The sequence below is a fragment of the Pan troglodytes genome, chromosome 11 (genome assembly GCF_028858775.2).
Source record: "Pan troglodytes isolate AG18354 chromosome 11, NHGRI_mPanTro3-v2.0_pri, whole genome shotgun sequence".
NCBI lineage: Eukaryota > Metazoa > Chordata > Mammalia > Primates > Hominidae > Pan > Pan troglodytes.
In genome coordinates, this window is record NC_072409.2 from 2,720,828 (window position 1) to 2,734,796 (window position 13,969).

A 13,969-nucleotide genomic window follows, 5' to 3' on the forward strand; every position below is an offset into this window, starting at 1 on the left:
TAGACATGGCCATGCAGCAGACCCGTGGGCACAGCTGTCGGTCGCACAGGCACAAAATGCCCCTTCGGGAGCCACACGCTCACATGGTGCACCAGAACTTCCTGCCAGGGAGCAGCAGCCTCTCCTCCCCGCCTGCCACGCTGTGGAGCCGCAGTGGATGCCGGCGCCGGCCCTGTTCATGCAGGTGGCATTCCATGTTGACCCCAAGATGGACGATATCTCCTGGAACAGGATGCAGGACAATTTCTAGGTACAGCTGGAACTCCTGACACCCCACCAACGCTTTTGCTTTTGGGACCTGGTGGAGGGGTGACGGGTCATGGGACAGCTCACCCACCCTGCCAGGCCTCTGGGGTGCTGCCCTGCAGGCGAGCTCTGCAGCCCCCAGCTTCCTGCACTCTGCAAGTTCACTGCCTTGGAGAGCCACGCCCGTCACTGACTGCTGGGGAGGCACAGGCAGTGTGGCCTCGGCCTTCACTCACACAGTGGCCGCTGTTGTGATGAGCGCTGGAGAGGAGAGGAAAGCTGCATGCAGGAGGCTCTCCCTAGGGACCTGGCAGATGCCCTTGAAGTTTAAGGAATTTGAAATGAAAGGGCAACTTAATCCCCCGGAGGATTTCCCACGACATCTTTTGCAGCGTCCGCTTCTTTCCCTCCAAGCCTGCTCCAGACTGAATTGCACCCCCCAGATTCCCTTGTTGAAGCCCCCACCGCTGATGGGATGGTAGAGACAGGGCCTTCAGGAGGTGAGTAGGCTTAGACGAGTTCATGAGAGTGGGGCCTCAGGATGGGATCAGTGCCCCACAGGAAGAGAGCAGAGAGCCTGCATTCTCTGCCCCGTGGGCGCAGTGAGAAGACGCCACGTGCAAGCCTGAGAGATGCTCTCACCGGGAGCCTGGTCCGCCGGCGCCTTGATCCTGGGCTTCCAGCCTCCAGAACTGAGAAATAAATCTCTGTTGCTGAGGCCGCCGGGTCTGTGGTGCTTTTCCATAGCAGCTGGGAAGACTGAGACGAGGCATAAACACCCTTACACCCATTCCATTTCAGCTGGACGCGCCGGATGATGGAAACGGAACAGTGGAGGGAGCGCATTGGGAATTACAACCTGAAGCCCAAATGGATGGTGGCTTCCTGACGCGGAGGATGCCAGCCCCTCCCACTGGGCATCTGTGTTCTGTTTTACACTAATGCGGGAGGAATTTCATTTTGTGTCACGCACATGAGTCCCTGGGACATGGGCTTGGTGATGAAGCCGTGTGCCCCGCTGTGCCGGCCCCAGGGGTGGGACGGGGGATGCAGCCCCAGGGGACGCGGGATTCACCCTCTCAGGGTCTCCCTGGATATCCTGGGGGTGTGTTTGGGGGAGCCAGAGGCCCCCCGCTTGAGTCATAAAGACGCACAGGCTGAGGACTGAGCCAGCCCTGGGCCCAGGGGTATCATGGACCCTCCTCCATGCCCCCGCAGCCAGGTGATGCCCCACAAGACACCGTTCACATGTGGTGGGCCCTGGTCACCGACAGCCTCTGTGGCCCTCCTGTTGATCCTGCCCACTCCTTGGTCACCCAGGGCTGGAGGCAACGCAAGCCCCTGGAACCCACCGTCGGAGGGAGGGACAGGGCTAGGAGGAAGGTGCAGCCCACCTGGGAGCCACAGTCTCCACAGCAGAGGCGTCACCTTCCCCCACCCTGACTCAGGCCCACCTTCCAGGACCCTGCTTCCTGGTAGGGGGCCCAGGAGACAAGGGCGAGCAGGCCTGGCCTCCAGCCCTGTCCACAGTTGAGTGGGGGCAACACAGGCAAACCGACCCTGAGCTGGAAAGGGACTGGAGAAATCATGACATGCATTTCACTCACTCAGGACACCGTAAAGCACATGGAACCTGCCAGAACTTTCGGACACCATCCCGGGACTTTCCTGCTCCAATAAACCAGACCTTGACTCAATCATGCAGGTGGCACACCAAGGGGGTCCAGGAAAGACAGAGAGGCGGCCCCGAGGCTCTGGGATTGGCTCCTGGTATGCGCATGGCCGGCACCCTCCCCCGGCCAGGAGACCCCAGCCTGCTTGGGCCCCACCGGCCTGGCCAAGGCCATTTCTCAGGCTGGCCGTGTCCTCCCAAGCCTGTGGGTGTTTGCTCTGGAAAGGGCCCCAGGGCGAGAAGGGCCAGGGGCAGGACTGGGATCCCACCTGGCCCCTCCCTGCTCTATCAGTACGCCTGCACACAGCAGGATGGCCCCGGGCAGAATGTTAAATATAACCACCCCCTACCCCACCACCCCCGGGGACTGAGCAGGCTGGCGTTTCCCTGAGCTCAGCAGCTCTGGGCAGGAGGCACGCCAGGGGACCCGGTGCTGGAGCAGAGTGGCTTCGAGGCTGGGGCTGGCCCAGCAGCTCAGGCCGAGAGCGTTGGGGGCCACTTCAGCCCCTTCTGGGGGTCCCCCAGTCCAGGGGCCACGCTTCCCAAACTCAGCTCCAGGCCTCTCCCACCCCAGCCCTCACCCTGCATGGTTCCCCGACTCCTCCTCGAACCTTCACGGCCCCTAAACCACCACTGCCCCTTGGGCTCGGCCGTGTGTCCCTCATGCCCCACCCTCACCTTTGGGTCAGGCCTGGCCACACCCTTCCTCCTGACTGTCCCCCTCTGTTTCAAAGCTCCAGCTACACCTGAGTCTGTCACATGGGGACCTGGGGCCCTAAGGCAGGAGCAGGGTGGTGCAGGCGCAGCCCAGCCCTAGCTTCCCCAGAGCACCCCGGAAGGAGAGCTGACCTGTGCCCTAGGTCCTGCCCAGGCCACTCACGCCTTCACGCAGAAACTCTTGGCTCAGTGCCCTTCAGGGAGCTGGGGCTGGCTCCGGGGCCTTCTCAGCTCAGGGTCCCAGAGTGGCCTTCAGAGAGCAGGTGGGGGTGGGGGTACAGGCAGGACCCCCGCCCCCAGCCCCGAGAGAGGCGGAGCAAAGCTCCCTCTGGAGGAAGGCTGCCTGGGCCCCCTGCTTCTTCAGCAGGGGCCAGGCTGGTGTGTGGGGGCAGGATGATGGGGGTGGGGAGGGGATAGGAAGAGATGATGGAGCTGGGAGGGCTGGGCAGGAGGAGGGCACTTATGCAATCCCAGGCTCTTCGCAGGAGGGATGATTCTAGAAGGCCCTCAGCACACCCAGTCACCCAGGTCTCAAGGCACTTCCCCGACCAGCTGAGAAATTGTTCAGCTATTAAGGATGACAGATGAGGGCTCGGAGGGCAGGGCTGTTCCTAGAGACATCCCCACCACAACCCCTTCTGCTTGGAGGCCTGGTGGGGCCTTCACCCTGTGAGAGAAGCCTCTCTCTGTTCCCAGCCACCCTGTCCCTGCGGGGCAGCTGGATTCACTGTGGGGTAGGGTCGGGTGAATGGAAGGGGTGCATCCAGCAGGGCCAGGGAGGGGTCTGGGCTGCCCCCTCCTTCTGCACCCATTCCTGCTCCTGCTGGCCCTGCCTGGCCCGTCCACAGTTGCTGCCTGTGGGGCCGGCAGGGGTCCATCCTCCACGCAGGCCCGCTGCCCCGTGTTCCCAGCAATGCCGGGCCCTGTTTGTGATCCACTTCTCAGCTTGTTGTGTGAAAAAATATTTGGTGTTGCTCAACTCCAGAGAACCAAGTCAAGTTCCGTTCTCTGTTGTCAGAGGAGCTAATGAAACAGCCTGGTCAGGCCGCTCTGGGGCAGTGTTCTGACCCCGGGAGGCCTGCACTGGGGCCGGGCTTTCTGTGGCAAGGCGGCCGCTCCCTTCCCAGGTGACCCTGGTGCCTGGGCCCCATGGCGGGGGGTGCTGGGCTCAGCTTGCGGTGGCCCAAGGAGCCAAGGCAGTGGCCCTGGCCATGCTCAGGGACGAAGCTTCCTCTTGCCTGCCGGGAGCCCCAGCCAGTGGGCAGGGCCTTCCTGGCACCTCTCATGTCCTGCTTAATGCCTGGGAGTGTTGGCGACCCTGACGTTGCCTCCAGTGGTGGCTTCAGTGGCCCCGGTGGGCTGGGTCCTGGTGCAGCATGGCGGGGGGTGGCTGCCTGCCCCACCCCTCCCCACTGGGACTCCTTGTCTGGAATCTGCCCCTTTGGAGAGATGGGCCTGTGGTGTGACAGCCCCAAGTGTCCCCAAAGCATGCATCCCCCGACATACACAGCATCTTCCTGAGCCTCAGTGCAGGGCAGGATGGAAGGCGCACCTCCACTGCCACAGACCAGAGTCTGCACAAGGTGCCTGGGTCCCAGCTCGGGGACACCGTCAGGACCCAAGCCCTCAGGCAGCCCCTGTCCCACTGGCTCCTCGAGCTGCCCTTTGGGGGCTGTTAACCCCTCTGCAGAAGAAGAGCCCAAGTCTGTGTCCTCCAAGGGCCATGACGCTCACTTAGGCTTCCGGGACACTCTTGAGAGCTGGCTCTGGCTGGGAGGGCCAGGGCCTCCATCAGTTGCCCCTGGACTCCCAGGCAGAGGGGCAGTGAGACTCTCAGCATGGCTCAAGGGGCTCCAGAGCCTGGGCGCAGGTGGACTGTGGCTGAATGCTGCTCCATGGGAGCACCCGAGACACCATCTGGTAAGCAGTGGTGAGGGTCCACCATCAGGTCCCTGAGGTGAGTGAGCTCCCAACTCTGTCCACTTCCTCCACCGGGTGGTACCAATGGGCTGGGTCATCCCCGCTGGGAGCGGCCTGCCCAGCAGTACAGCCTCCTCTGCCCACATGGCCCGCTGAGCTCTTCTCTGTCCAAGGCCACGGGCGATGGAGGCTGTGGTGACTCACTGCCAGAGGCTCTACTCCCGGGGGAAACAGGAAGCCCGAGTCCTGCCCGCCCACCTGCTCACTCACAGCCTGCCAGGGGTTGGCAGCAGCACCCGCTTCTCTCACAGAGCCTGCCCCAGGGTAGAAATAGGGAGGGCGTGAGGGGTGCCGGTCTGTGCTGAGCCCCCACATTGCACCTGCCCTGTGCTGGTGGTTGGGTCTCCCTGCCCCTCAATCTCTTCCCCTGGTGCAGAGAGAGACCAAGCGGCACTTCCACCTTACCCAGACCTGAGACACCCCCATGGCCAAGGCCACCACGCTGGTCCCTCAGGGGCCCGAGCGGAGCCTGTGCTGCCGTGTCCGGGCACACCAGCCCTTCCGTTCGCAGCCCAGGACCCCATCCCAGTGTCCCCTCCCCTCCACCTAAGGGCTTTCTCACCCAGAGCCGGCAGGCAGGTCTTGCTGGGCTCAGCCCTTTCAGACCTGGGCCCCCCATGGCCTCCAGACCCCCCATGGCCTCCAGACCCCCCATGGCCTCCGGACCCCCCCATGGCCTCCAGACCCCCGCCTGCACTCCAGACCCCCCATGGCCTCCGGACCCCCCATGGCCTCCGGACCCCCCATGGCCTCCGGACCCCCGCCTGCACTCCCTCCCGCATTCAGATAAGCACGTCCTCCCACCTCACACGGCCCCTGTGAGTCACTGCAGTACACAGGAAGGGGGTCCCACCAGGCCAGGCAGACGACCCCTGGTCTCTACTCCAGGAGGGGGAAGGCACAGGCACTGGGGATGAGCAGGAAGATGAGGAGAGACGAGATGGCTTCTAATGGCAGATAGAGGCATCAGACCCCACCCCAAGCACCCAGGAGGGTCCTCCAAGCGGCCGATCCCCTCCTTCAGGTCAGCTTGGGGTTTCCACAGAGCCAGGGCTGGGGTCCCCACGTGCGTGTCCTTATGGATAGGGGAGGGCTTCGGTGACCTCAGGACCCCGGCAGCATCCTGATTTCCCTCATTGTTGCCCACCCATTCCAGCATCAGGGGTCATGAGAGAGGCTATACCAGACTCACCCAACCCTGCCATGGAGGCTGAAGCAGGCCCCTTTGGGCAAAGAAGGTTTGAGGAAGAGAAACCCTTCAGGCCAGGCTCCCTGAGCTGCCTTCAAGAGGAGAGGCCCCCAGGCTGCTGCTGAGACCAAGGAGCTGCTATTCCTGGGTGGGGTAAGTGGGGGTTCCCCGGGCTCCTAGGCCTCTAGGGCACCCTCTCCTACATCCAGTCAAGGCAATTTCTCAGGAAGGCCTGAGTCCACGTGAGGAGTGGGTTCAGCTGTGCAGGGCAGCGGCTGGCGAGCTGGCAGGTGACTTGGGCAGAAGCCCCCAACTCACTTGCCCCTGCGCCCCCGGAAAGCTGCCCACTCCTGTACTGTGCCCAGCCAGCCTCACCAGCCCCCGCAGCCTCCACGGGGAGCCAGGCAAAGCTGCTGGGAACCGGGCTGGACACCAGCTGACCAGCAGCCCCCCACCTTCCAGATCTCGGGGTGCCCAAGGCCACCATCTCCACCAGGCCCAGGCTTCCTCTCAGAGGTGAGAAGTGGGGAACCACTCTCAGAGGGAAGCTAAGTCCCCTCCCTGTCCCATCCTATAGACACCAACACCACAGGGACCAGGTCCCCTCCCGTCCTATAGACACCAACACCACAGGGGCCAGGTCCCCTCCCGTCCTATACACACCAACACCACAGGGCCAGGTCCACTCCCATCCTTCACACATGAGAGAAGGTATGCAGCACAGCATCTCTGAGGCCATCTTGAGGGACAGCGCCACAGGACAGGTATGGTGACCACACAGCCCCGAAGCTCTAATCCCTGGCCACTCTCCCTCCAATAGAACCTCACTGTATACTTCATTTCCAACCAGAGAGAGCAGGGCACTTGTGGGGGTGGCACAGATGCCCTGTACCCCATGGGCATTTCCTGGAGAGGACCCACAGCCACGCACTAGCTAGCACACACAGCCACACACATCCAGCGGTCGACCTCCTAATACCATCGGCACACAACCCATGCCACCAGTGGGCACAGCACGCCAAGACCACTAGAATGCAAATCGGTGGCTGCCAGGGGCTGGGGGATAAGGGGGCACTGGGGAGTGCGTCCCAGTGGTTAAGGAGATTCCTTCTAGGGTATACAAATGTTCTCGAATTACAGTGGTGAGGGTGGCACAGTGTTGTGTACTAAATGTCACTAACGGTAAATTCTGTTTTATGTATTTTACCACAATTTTAAAAAACCACACCCAGGATCAGGGATTCATTGTGAAATCCCATGCCAGCTTCTCCTCTCCCAGGGATGGGCATGGTTCTCTCTAGGCGGACAGCAAAAGCCTCTGCTGTCCACTCCTGAACACTCAGGAATACAGCATTACAATTTGATCAACCACAGCCACAGGCGTTATCGAGTCATCTGGGAGCCCCAGGCACCATTAGGCGGATGGACACCACTTCCTGCCCAATATCGGAAGGATCTCCCAGGGCTGCTGTTTTCAAGAATTAACCAAGTCCCAGCTGAACAGGCATCTGAGGGGCTGGTGCTGGCTTAGAAAGATGTTGCAGGACGCGCACTCCCTGATTCTGAGCGGATGAAGACTGGGCTCAGTCCCCACTCCTGACTCTTGGTTCACACAACCGAATGTTATGGGAGGTCTGGTAGAATATTCCATTCCCCGCAGGCAGAGGGGTTTTAAGACCCCCTTTTTACAAATCTTCATGGTCCTCGTGGATACAGTCCCTAGGACTGACTCTAGTTACAAACATGATTTCTTTTTCAGCTGCGGTTTCAGCAGTAGATTACTCTGAAAGCTGTTTGTATCCTGACCATTTTCAACCTCGTGTACTTTGTGTGCTAACCTGAATAACTGCGTTGTTGGGGGAAAGTGCAGATTTGCTAGCTGAGCCCAGGGCTGGGTGGTGACGGAGCCCTGGAGACAGTGACAACCCCGACCCTGCCGTACCCTACACGCTGGAAGAGGAGCGGTTCCTGACCTGAAGCCCCCGCGGGCTCCAGCTCCGCGTGAGTCCTCAGAGCACTTGCCTTCACTTGCAGGCAAAAAAGCGCCTCCCCAGAGCCTGGCAGAGCTAAAGTGCTGGGTGTTTACCCAAGACAGCTATTTGGGGAAAAGGAGGAGAGAAAAGCAACATTTCTTCCAGCTTCCTGCCAGCCCCCTCAGCGGATGAATTATTCCCATGGGCTCATCCTGTCGGTCCTTAACTGAAAGACACAATTCATTTTGCCTTTTTAGCCCAGGAGATGTTGAGGGGACGGGGACACGGTGACTCGGAATAAGTGACCAGGTCACGAACCTGAAGGACAAGCTCCCTCATTGAATAATTAATCAAGGACCGCTGCCTGAGCCTGGAGGACGCCAGCCCTCAGCCAGGCTGCGGGCTCCGCCACCGGGGCGCTTCCGGCCCTGGCTTGCCCCCAAAACCAGAAAAACTGGGGTGCTGGGGGTTGGGAGCAGACACCGGAAGGCCAGGCCGCCCTCCGCCTCCGCGCCCCAAGTCGGGCTCTGGAAGACTCCGCAGCTCCGAGCATCCCGCGCCCTCCTCCGGAGACCCCCTCCCGAGAAGATGCTTCCCCCTGCCCGCACCCCCTCCGAAACTTCTGCGTCCCCAGAAGCCGGGAAAAGTTGAAAGGCGCCGGCGGCTGCGGGGGCGCGCGGGACCGGCCGTCAGCACCGCGGACAGCTCCGGGCGTGCGGCGGCGCCGGGACGGCGACCCCAGCACCTCCCCCGCGCCCGGTCCCTACCTGTCGTCGTTCTGGAAGGACGGGTCGCCCAGCAGCAGGTCCCGGAAGCGGTAGCGCGGCGGCAAGGGCAGCACCTCGGAGTCCAGGTCGCTCATCTTGAAGCCGGCGGTGTCCAGGAGCGCGCCGTCCCCCGCGCAGGGCCGCCTGCGGGCACACGCCAGCGCCCCTCAGCCCGCGTCGGGCGCCCTCGCGGACGCGCGCAGCCCCCGGCCACCGCGACCCACCGGGCGGGCGGGCGGCCGGGCGGGGGCGGGCCTGGCGGCACATGCGGGCGGGGGCGCGCGGGACCGGCTGCGCCGGGCTGGGGCTAGGGCGGGGGCTGCGCAGGGGCAGGGGGCGGGGCTCCCTCCAAAGCGGCCCCGGGGCCTGGCAGGAGGTAAGGGGGACGGGAGCTGTCATGGCCAGCTCAGGGACAGGCGCGCACCACTCCTCCCTGATCCCCCAAGAGCCAGGATGGAGGCCCTCCCCCTGCTCTGAAGCCCCGCCACACCCCTGCAACCCCTCCCAACTCCCCAGCTCCCCTCCCCGTCCCCAGGGTCTTTGCCGAGGCCGGCTGCTCAACCTTCCTTCAGGGTCCAGCCCCAGAGACCCCCGTCTCAGACCCTCAGGCTGTTGAGGGGTGAGGGTGGAGTGACCAGGAGGCCTAAGAAGACACCCTTGTTTGCAGCCTCCCCAGGCGGAGCAGCTCAGCTCAGGTCAGAACCCCGGGGGGCTGCCAGGCCCTCTGGGCCCTGAGCTGCTCTGCCACTGTCACCAGGTGAGGGATCAAAGAGACACAGAGAGCTGGCAGCGCAGGTTAGGGGCATCGTGGCACACCAGGTAGAGTGGGAGGACCCCTGGTGGTCTGCAGTTCTTGGGGGCCCAAGCAGGTGTCTTCCAGGGGTCTTGCATCTTTCCTGTCCCCATGTCCACCACTGAAGTGAGTTTTGGCTGCTCCAGGAGAAGCAGGAGCTGAGGGGCAGGGAGCTCCTTACCTGGCCCAGGCCGGCCCTTGTTCAAGGCTTCAAGGCCAGCAGGAGAGCAGAGGGGGGATGGAGGGGACTGGCTCCCCCACAGGCAGGGGCAGGAGGCTCTGACCATACCCAGCTCCCCGTGCTGTGCCCGTAGGCCCTGCACAGAGGCCACTGATTTGGAACACCAGGTCCAGGGATGCTACAAAACTCTCCTCTCTCTCCTCAAGTCGGGAGGGGTGGGCACATTCCTTGAGCCCCCACCAAGTGCCTCTCCTTTGTCCCCTAACCCTCAGACAAGCAGCAGGCAAGGAGCTATGGGCACCCCAGGCTGAAGCTGCAGGCAGCAGGTGCGTGCCCCAAACCCTGCTCCTTGTTCTGAGGTCACAGGTTCAACCCCCAGGATCTGGCAGCATTTAAAAAATAACATTTTCCTAATTGCATCAGCGTAGCTGCATGTTTTTCCTTAGTCACAAGCTGGCTGGGCCATGGGGAGGTGCAGGCAGGCAGGGGAACCACGTGGCCAGGGGTCGGGGCTCTATTTTCTTGATTTTGTGCCTTCCTTACTGAAAGCCCCTTTCAATGGCAAAACCCCAAGAGACTGCCGGCTCCTCAGGCGTGGCTGCCTCCTCCCATCCCCGCCCCGTCTGCCTTTTGAGCAGCTCTGGTTCCTCCTCCTGGCCTCAAGGCCCAGTCTTGGCAGGGCCCATGGACAAGCTCAGGGGCTTGGACCTTGGCTTGCTTCAGGAGTCACCAGGGGAAGGAAGTGCACCAGGAGTCCAGAGACCTGGCCCCACCCCTGCTCCCCAGATGTGGCCTGGGGAGGGTGACAAGGACAAGATGCCCTTCCTCCCTTGGGAAGCTGCTTTGACACTTGAGTGAGCACACGGCCATAAGCAGGTGTCCCGCAGGCCTCCTGGCATCCTGCCTTGTTCCCCCCACAGAGCCAGAAACCTTGAAAATACTTCGCTGTTGTGTTGGCTGAGGGCCGGGGCTAAAGTCCTTGGCTGTTGTGTTGGCTGAGGGCTGGGGCTGAGGGCCGGGGCTACAGGGTCTCTGGGAAAGGGGCCCATCGCAGGAGGACAGCAGCAAAGCAGCTGCTCCCCGTGTCCTTGGGGTCTGGTTGAGACTTTTCGCAAGCAGGAAGGCCTACATCGGCCAGCTTTTTTGGGCACAGGGGGAGAGGGGAGTGTTGGGGGGTCTGGTCCCTGCCGAAGCTGGTTCAGGTGGAACTGGAACATAACCCTGGCATAGCCAGACACGGGGACCCTGGGGCCCACCTCGAATTCTGCACCCCCTCTTCTCTTGCGCTGTCCTCCCTGTGTGACCCAAGGGACCCTGGAGGAAATCTAGGACCCCCAAGGCCACATCCATGATCTTTTTATTTTCTGAGTGACTGCTGTGCCAAATAATTACCAATTTCCATAAGAATTCTGTGTTTGGTGGCTTAAGGAAGGTGTCCCTCTTCTCAGCCCTTACACTACTCTCTGGACAAGGTGTGGAGCTCAACCTGTGGGACTCACATACCCCTTGGAGCCAGGGCTGAGGTGACGGGACACAGCACACCCCCTAGACAAGGCCGGGGCAGCCCAGGGGCTCGGAGCACCCCCCTGCTCCTCTTGGGGACTCTCTGGGCTGTCAGCACACGCCCTGCAGGCCCAGAGAGTGGCAAGAGTCCCGCTGGCATGAGTTCAGTCCTGGCCCATCAGTCCTGCTGGGCGGCCCCCGGCGAGTCACTTCACCTCCCTGAGCCTGTCTGCTCATGCGTGAAGGGAGATACTGACGCCTGTTCCCTTACAGGAAGAGTGTGAAGATGTAACCAGACAGCATGCCTGAGGCACGCGGAACAGGGCCTGCAGGTGAGTGCTTCAGCTACAGCAGGTGTAGCGTGGCCAGCAGTTTGGCTGAGCTCTTATGGACAAAGGCTATGACCCAGGGTGGCCGGCGCCCAGCATGCCCCCTCCGCCCAGCTGAGGCCCATCAGAGAGCTCAGGCTTGGGACACTGACTTTTGGAATCCATCTGGAGAGGCCAAGAATGAGCGAGGCAGTCCACACCTGGGCACGGCAACAGGAAGTCCCTGTCAGCTGTTTGGTGCACACGTAGTCACGTGCACTGACCCTGACAACCCCGTCAGAGGGGAGCCCGGCAGCTGTGCTCAGTGCCAGCTGCCATGGACTGAGAGCCAGCTGCACGCCAGGCACCCTGGCAAGCCAGGTGGTGGCATGGAATCCTGAGAACAGTTCTCAGAAGCCAGTCTCCATCCCTAGTTCCTGGCAAGGACAAGTGGCTCCCAGAGCCCAAGGAGCGTCACTGAGGTCCTGGCAGAGGCACTGGGGTGGGGGCCAGGTCCAGGTTCACCTCGGGCTGTGCTGCCTTTGGCCAGCTGGGGGGCTCTTCTGATAGCCGGGAGTGCCTGCTTCTCACTCCCCCTGCATCTGTTCCCGGTGGCCATGGAGCCAGGGCTGTCTGACAAAGTGCTTAAAGACAAGCTTCTCCCACCAAAGGCTCTGGGCATTCCCATTCCAGTTGGGAATGTGAGGCTGCCCTTGCCATCATAAAGGAGGCCTCATCTGTGCACTGCTGCGAGAAAAAGGATAAAAGCAAGGAGTCATGAAGGGGGCTCTGTTTGGAGTTGGCATGATTGCTTACTGGAAAACCCAAGAGGAATCAACTGAAAACCTACTAGAGCAAATACGGAACCTAGTACGGCGGCCAACCCAAGAGCACCACGGAGAGCAGGAGCAGAGAGCCACCGGGAGAAAGCCCTGCTCACAGCAGGCGCGGGAGCCCCAAACCCACAGGGGCGCACGGCGTTCCCGAGAGATGGACTGGAAGCTGTCGCTGGCGGAAGACGGAGGTCTTCTTCCTGAGGGTCTAACAGTCCCTTCTCCAAACACACGGGTAAAGGGAATCGCCGCCAATCAAGAGCGCATCACTATTTTCTCAGAATTTGATGAACTGTTTCAAAAATTAATCCTGAAGACTATACTTGCAAGAACAGCCACAGCAGTTGTGAAAAGGAACAGAGAGGGCCCTCGTCTTCTGCTGCCAGCACCAATGTCCAGCCACAGCAGCTGACACTCTGCGGTCTGGCCCAAGAAAAGACAGAGAGTGGGGAGACACAGCAGAGTGCCTTGACCAGCTGAAGCCCACGTTGGAATCCAGGCTTGAGAAAGGAGGCGGGGGGCACTCCTCGTCCTATGGTATTGGAACGAGTGCAGCTCCACCTGTCCTGACTCAAGTCACGGTTGCAAATATCAGGAGGGGCGACATCCTTCCCATTGTGTTGATGGAGAAATGGAGGCCGGAGAACTTCAGAAACGCACTTGACCTTGTTCCTTATTTGTCCTTGTTTATCACTTGTCCCCTTGCCTTGGGAGGGCCAGTGCTTGAACCCAGTACCTGGCTCCAGCCTATGCTATGCAGTGTCTTCTGTTGGATAAAATAAGATTAGACCCCATGCTGCAGCCCCAAACCAAGGACAAGATGGAAAAAAAATACAGGGAAAAGTGTTCAGAGCTGAGAAGGCCTTTTATTTAATACACAAAACCCAAAAATCATCTATTCCAAGAGGAATAGATTTATAAAGGCTTCTACATCTGAACAAAACACTGCTGTTCAACAAAAGACATCACTGGCAAAAGGAAAGAATAAGCGACCAACAGGAAGAACATATTTGCAACAGAATAATCATCGGAACACAGCCTGGTGCCTACAGGTCCCGTGGAAAGGAAAACAATCTAGCAGAAAACATGGCCGGGTGCAGTGGCTCAAGCCTGTCATCCCAGCACTTTGGGAGGCCAAGGTGGGTGGATCACCTGAGGTCAGGAGTTTGAGACCAGCCTGGCTAACATGGTGAAACCCCATCTCTACTAAAAATACAAAAATTAGCTGGTTGTGGTGGCACACACCTATAATCCCAGCTACTCGGGAGGCTGAGGCAGGAGAATTGTTGGAACCCAGGAGGCGGAGGTTGCAGTGAGCTGAGATCGCACCACTGCACTCCAGCCTGGGTGACAGAGCGAGACTCCGTCTCAAAAAAGAAAACGACTCAAAGGATGGATGAGTGAGGTTCAAAGAAGAGGAACGGAAAACAACGCACAAGTAAAGACAAGCCACCTAGCTAATAATTAGAGAGATGCAGAGTTGGACGGTCTCCTGCGCCAGTGATCGGCTGTGGTTACAGAACAGGGGGTTCTGCAAGCCAGGGCTCTCGTGTAGTGTCCAGCCGACTGGGAGCAGTGGATTAATTATGATGGAATCATGGGTCCTCTCCAACTTGGAACCTCTACCTGGGGACATTTTTGATCTGTGTCCGAGGAGGCCCAGGCATGGATTTTCATCACGGCCTCATGTGTGAAGGTGAACACTGAAAACAGCCTGCACGTCCCTGAACTGAGGAGCGACTGACAGCTACAGCCAAGACTGCTCTGTGAAGGCACAGGTCTCTGTGAGCCTGCGTGAGCCCGCGTG

The 13,969-nt window shown here is 60.6% G+C and overlaps 1 protein-coding gene across 10 annotated transcripts in view; it reads right to left on the bottom strand.

Moving 5' to 3' along the window:
• Positions 1–13,969, bottom strand: part of KCNT1 (potassium sodium-activated channel subfamily T member 1) — a 92,359-nt gene that overhangs the window by 71,265 nt on the left and 7,125 nt on the right. For 9 of the 10 annotated variants that reach the window (XM_063787424.1, XM_063787422.1, XM_063787421.1 and 6 more), the window contains exon 2: positions 8,545–8,688. The exons of the other annotated variant lie outside the window; for it this stretch is intronic. In XM_063787424.1, coding sequence (XP_063643494.1) covers positions 8,545–8,688 — 144 coding nt within the window. The remainder of the gene's footprint in view (positions 1–8,544; positions 8,689–13,969) is intronic. 10 annotated transcript variants of the gene reach the window in all.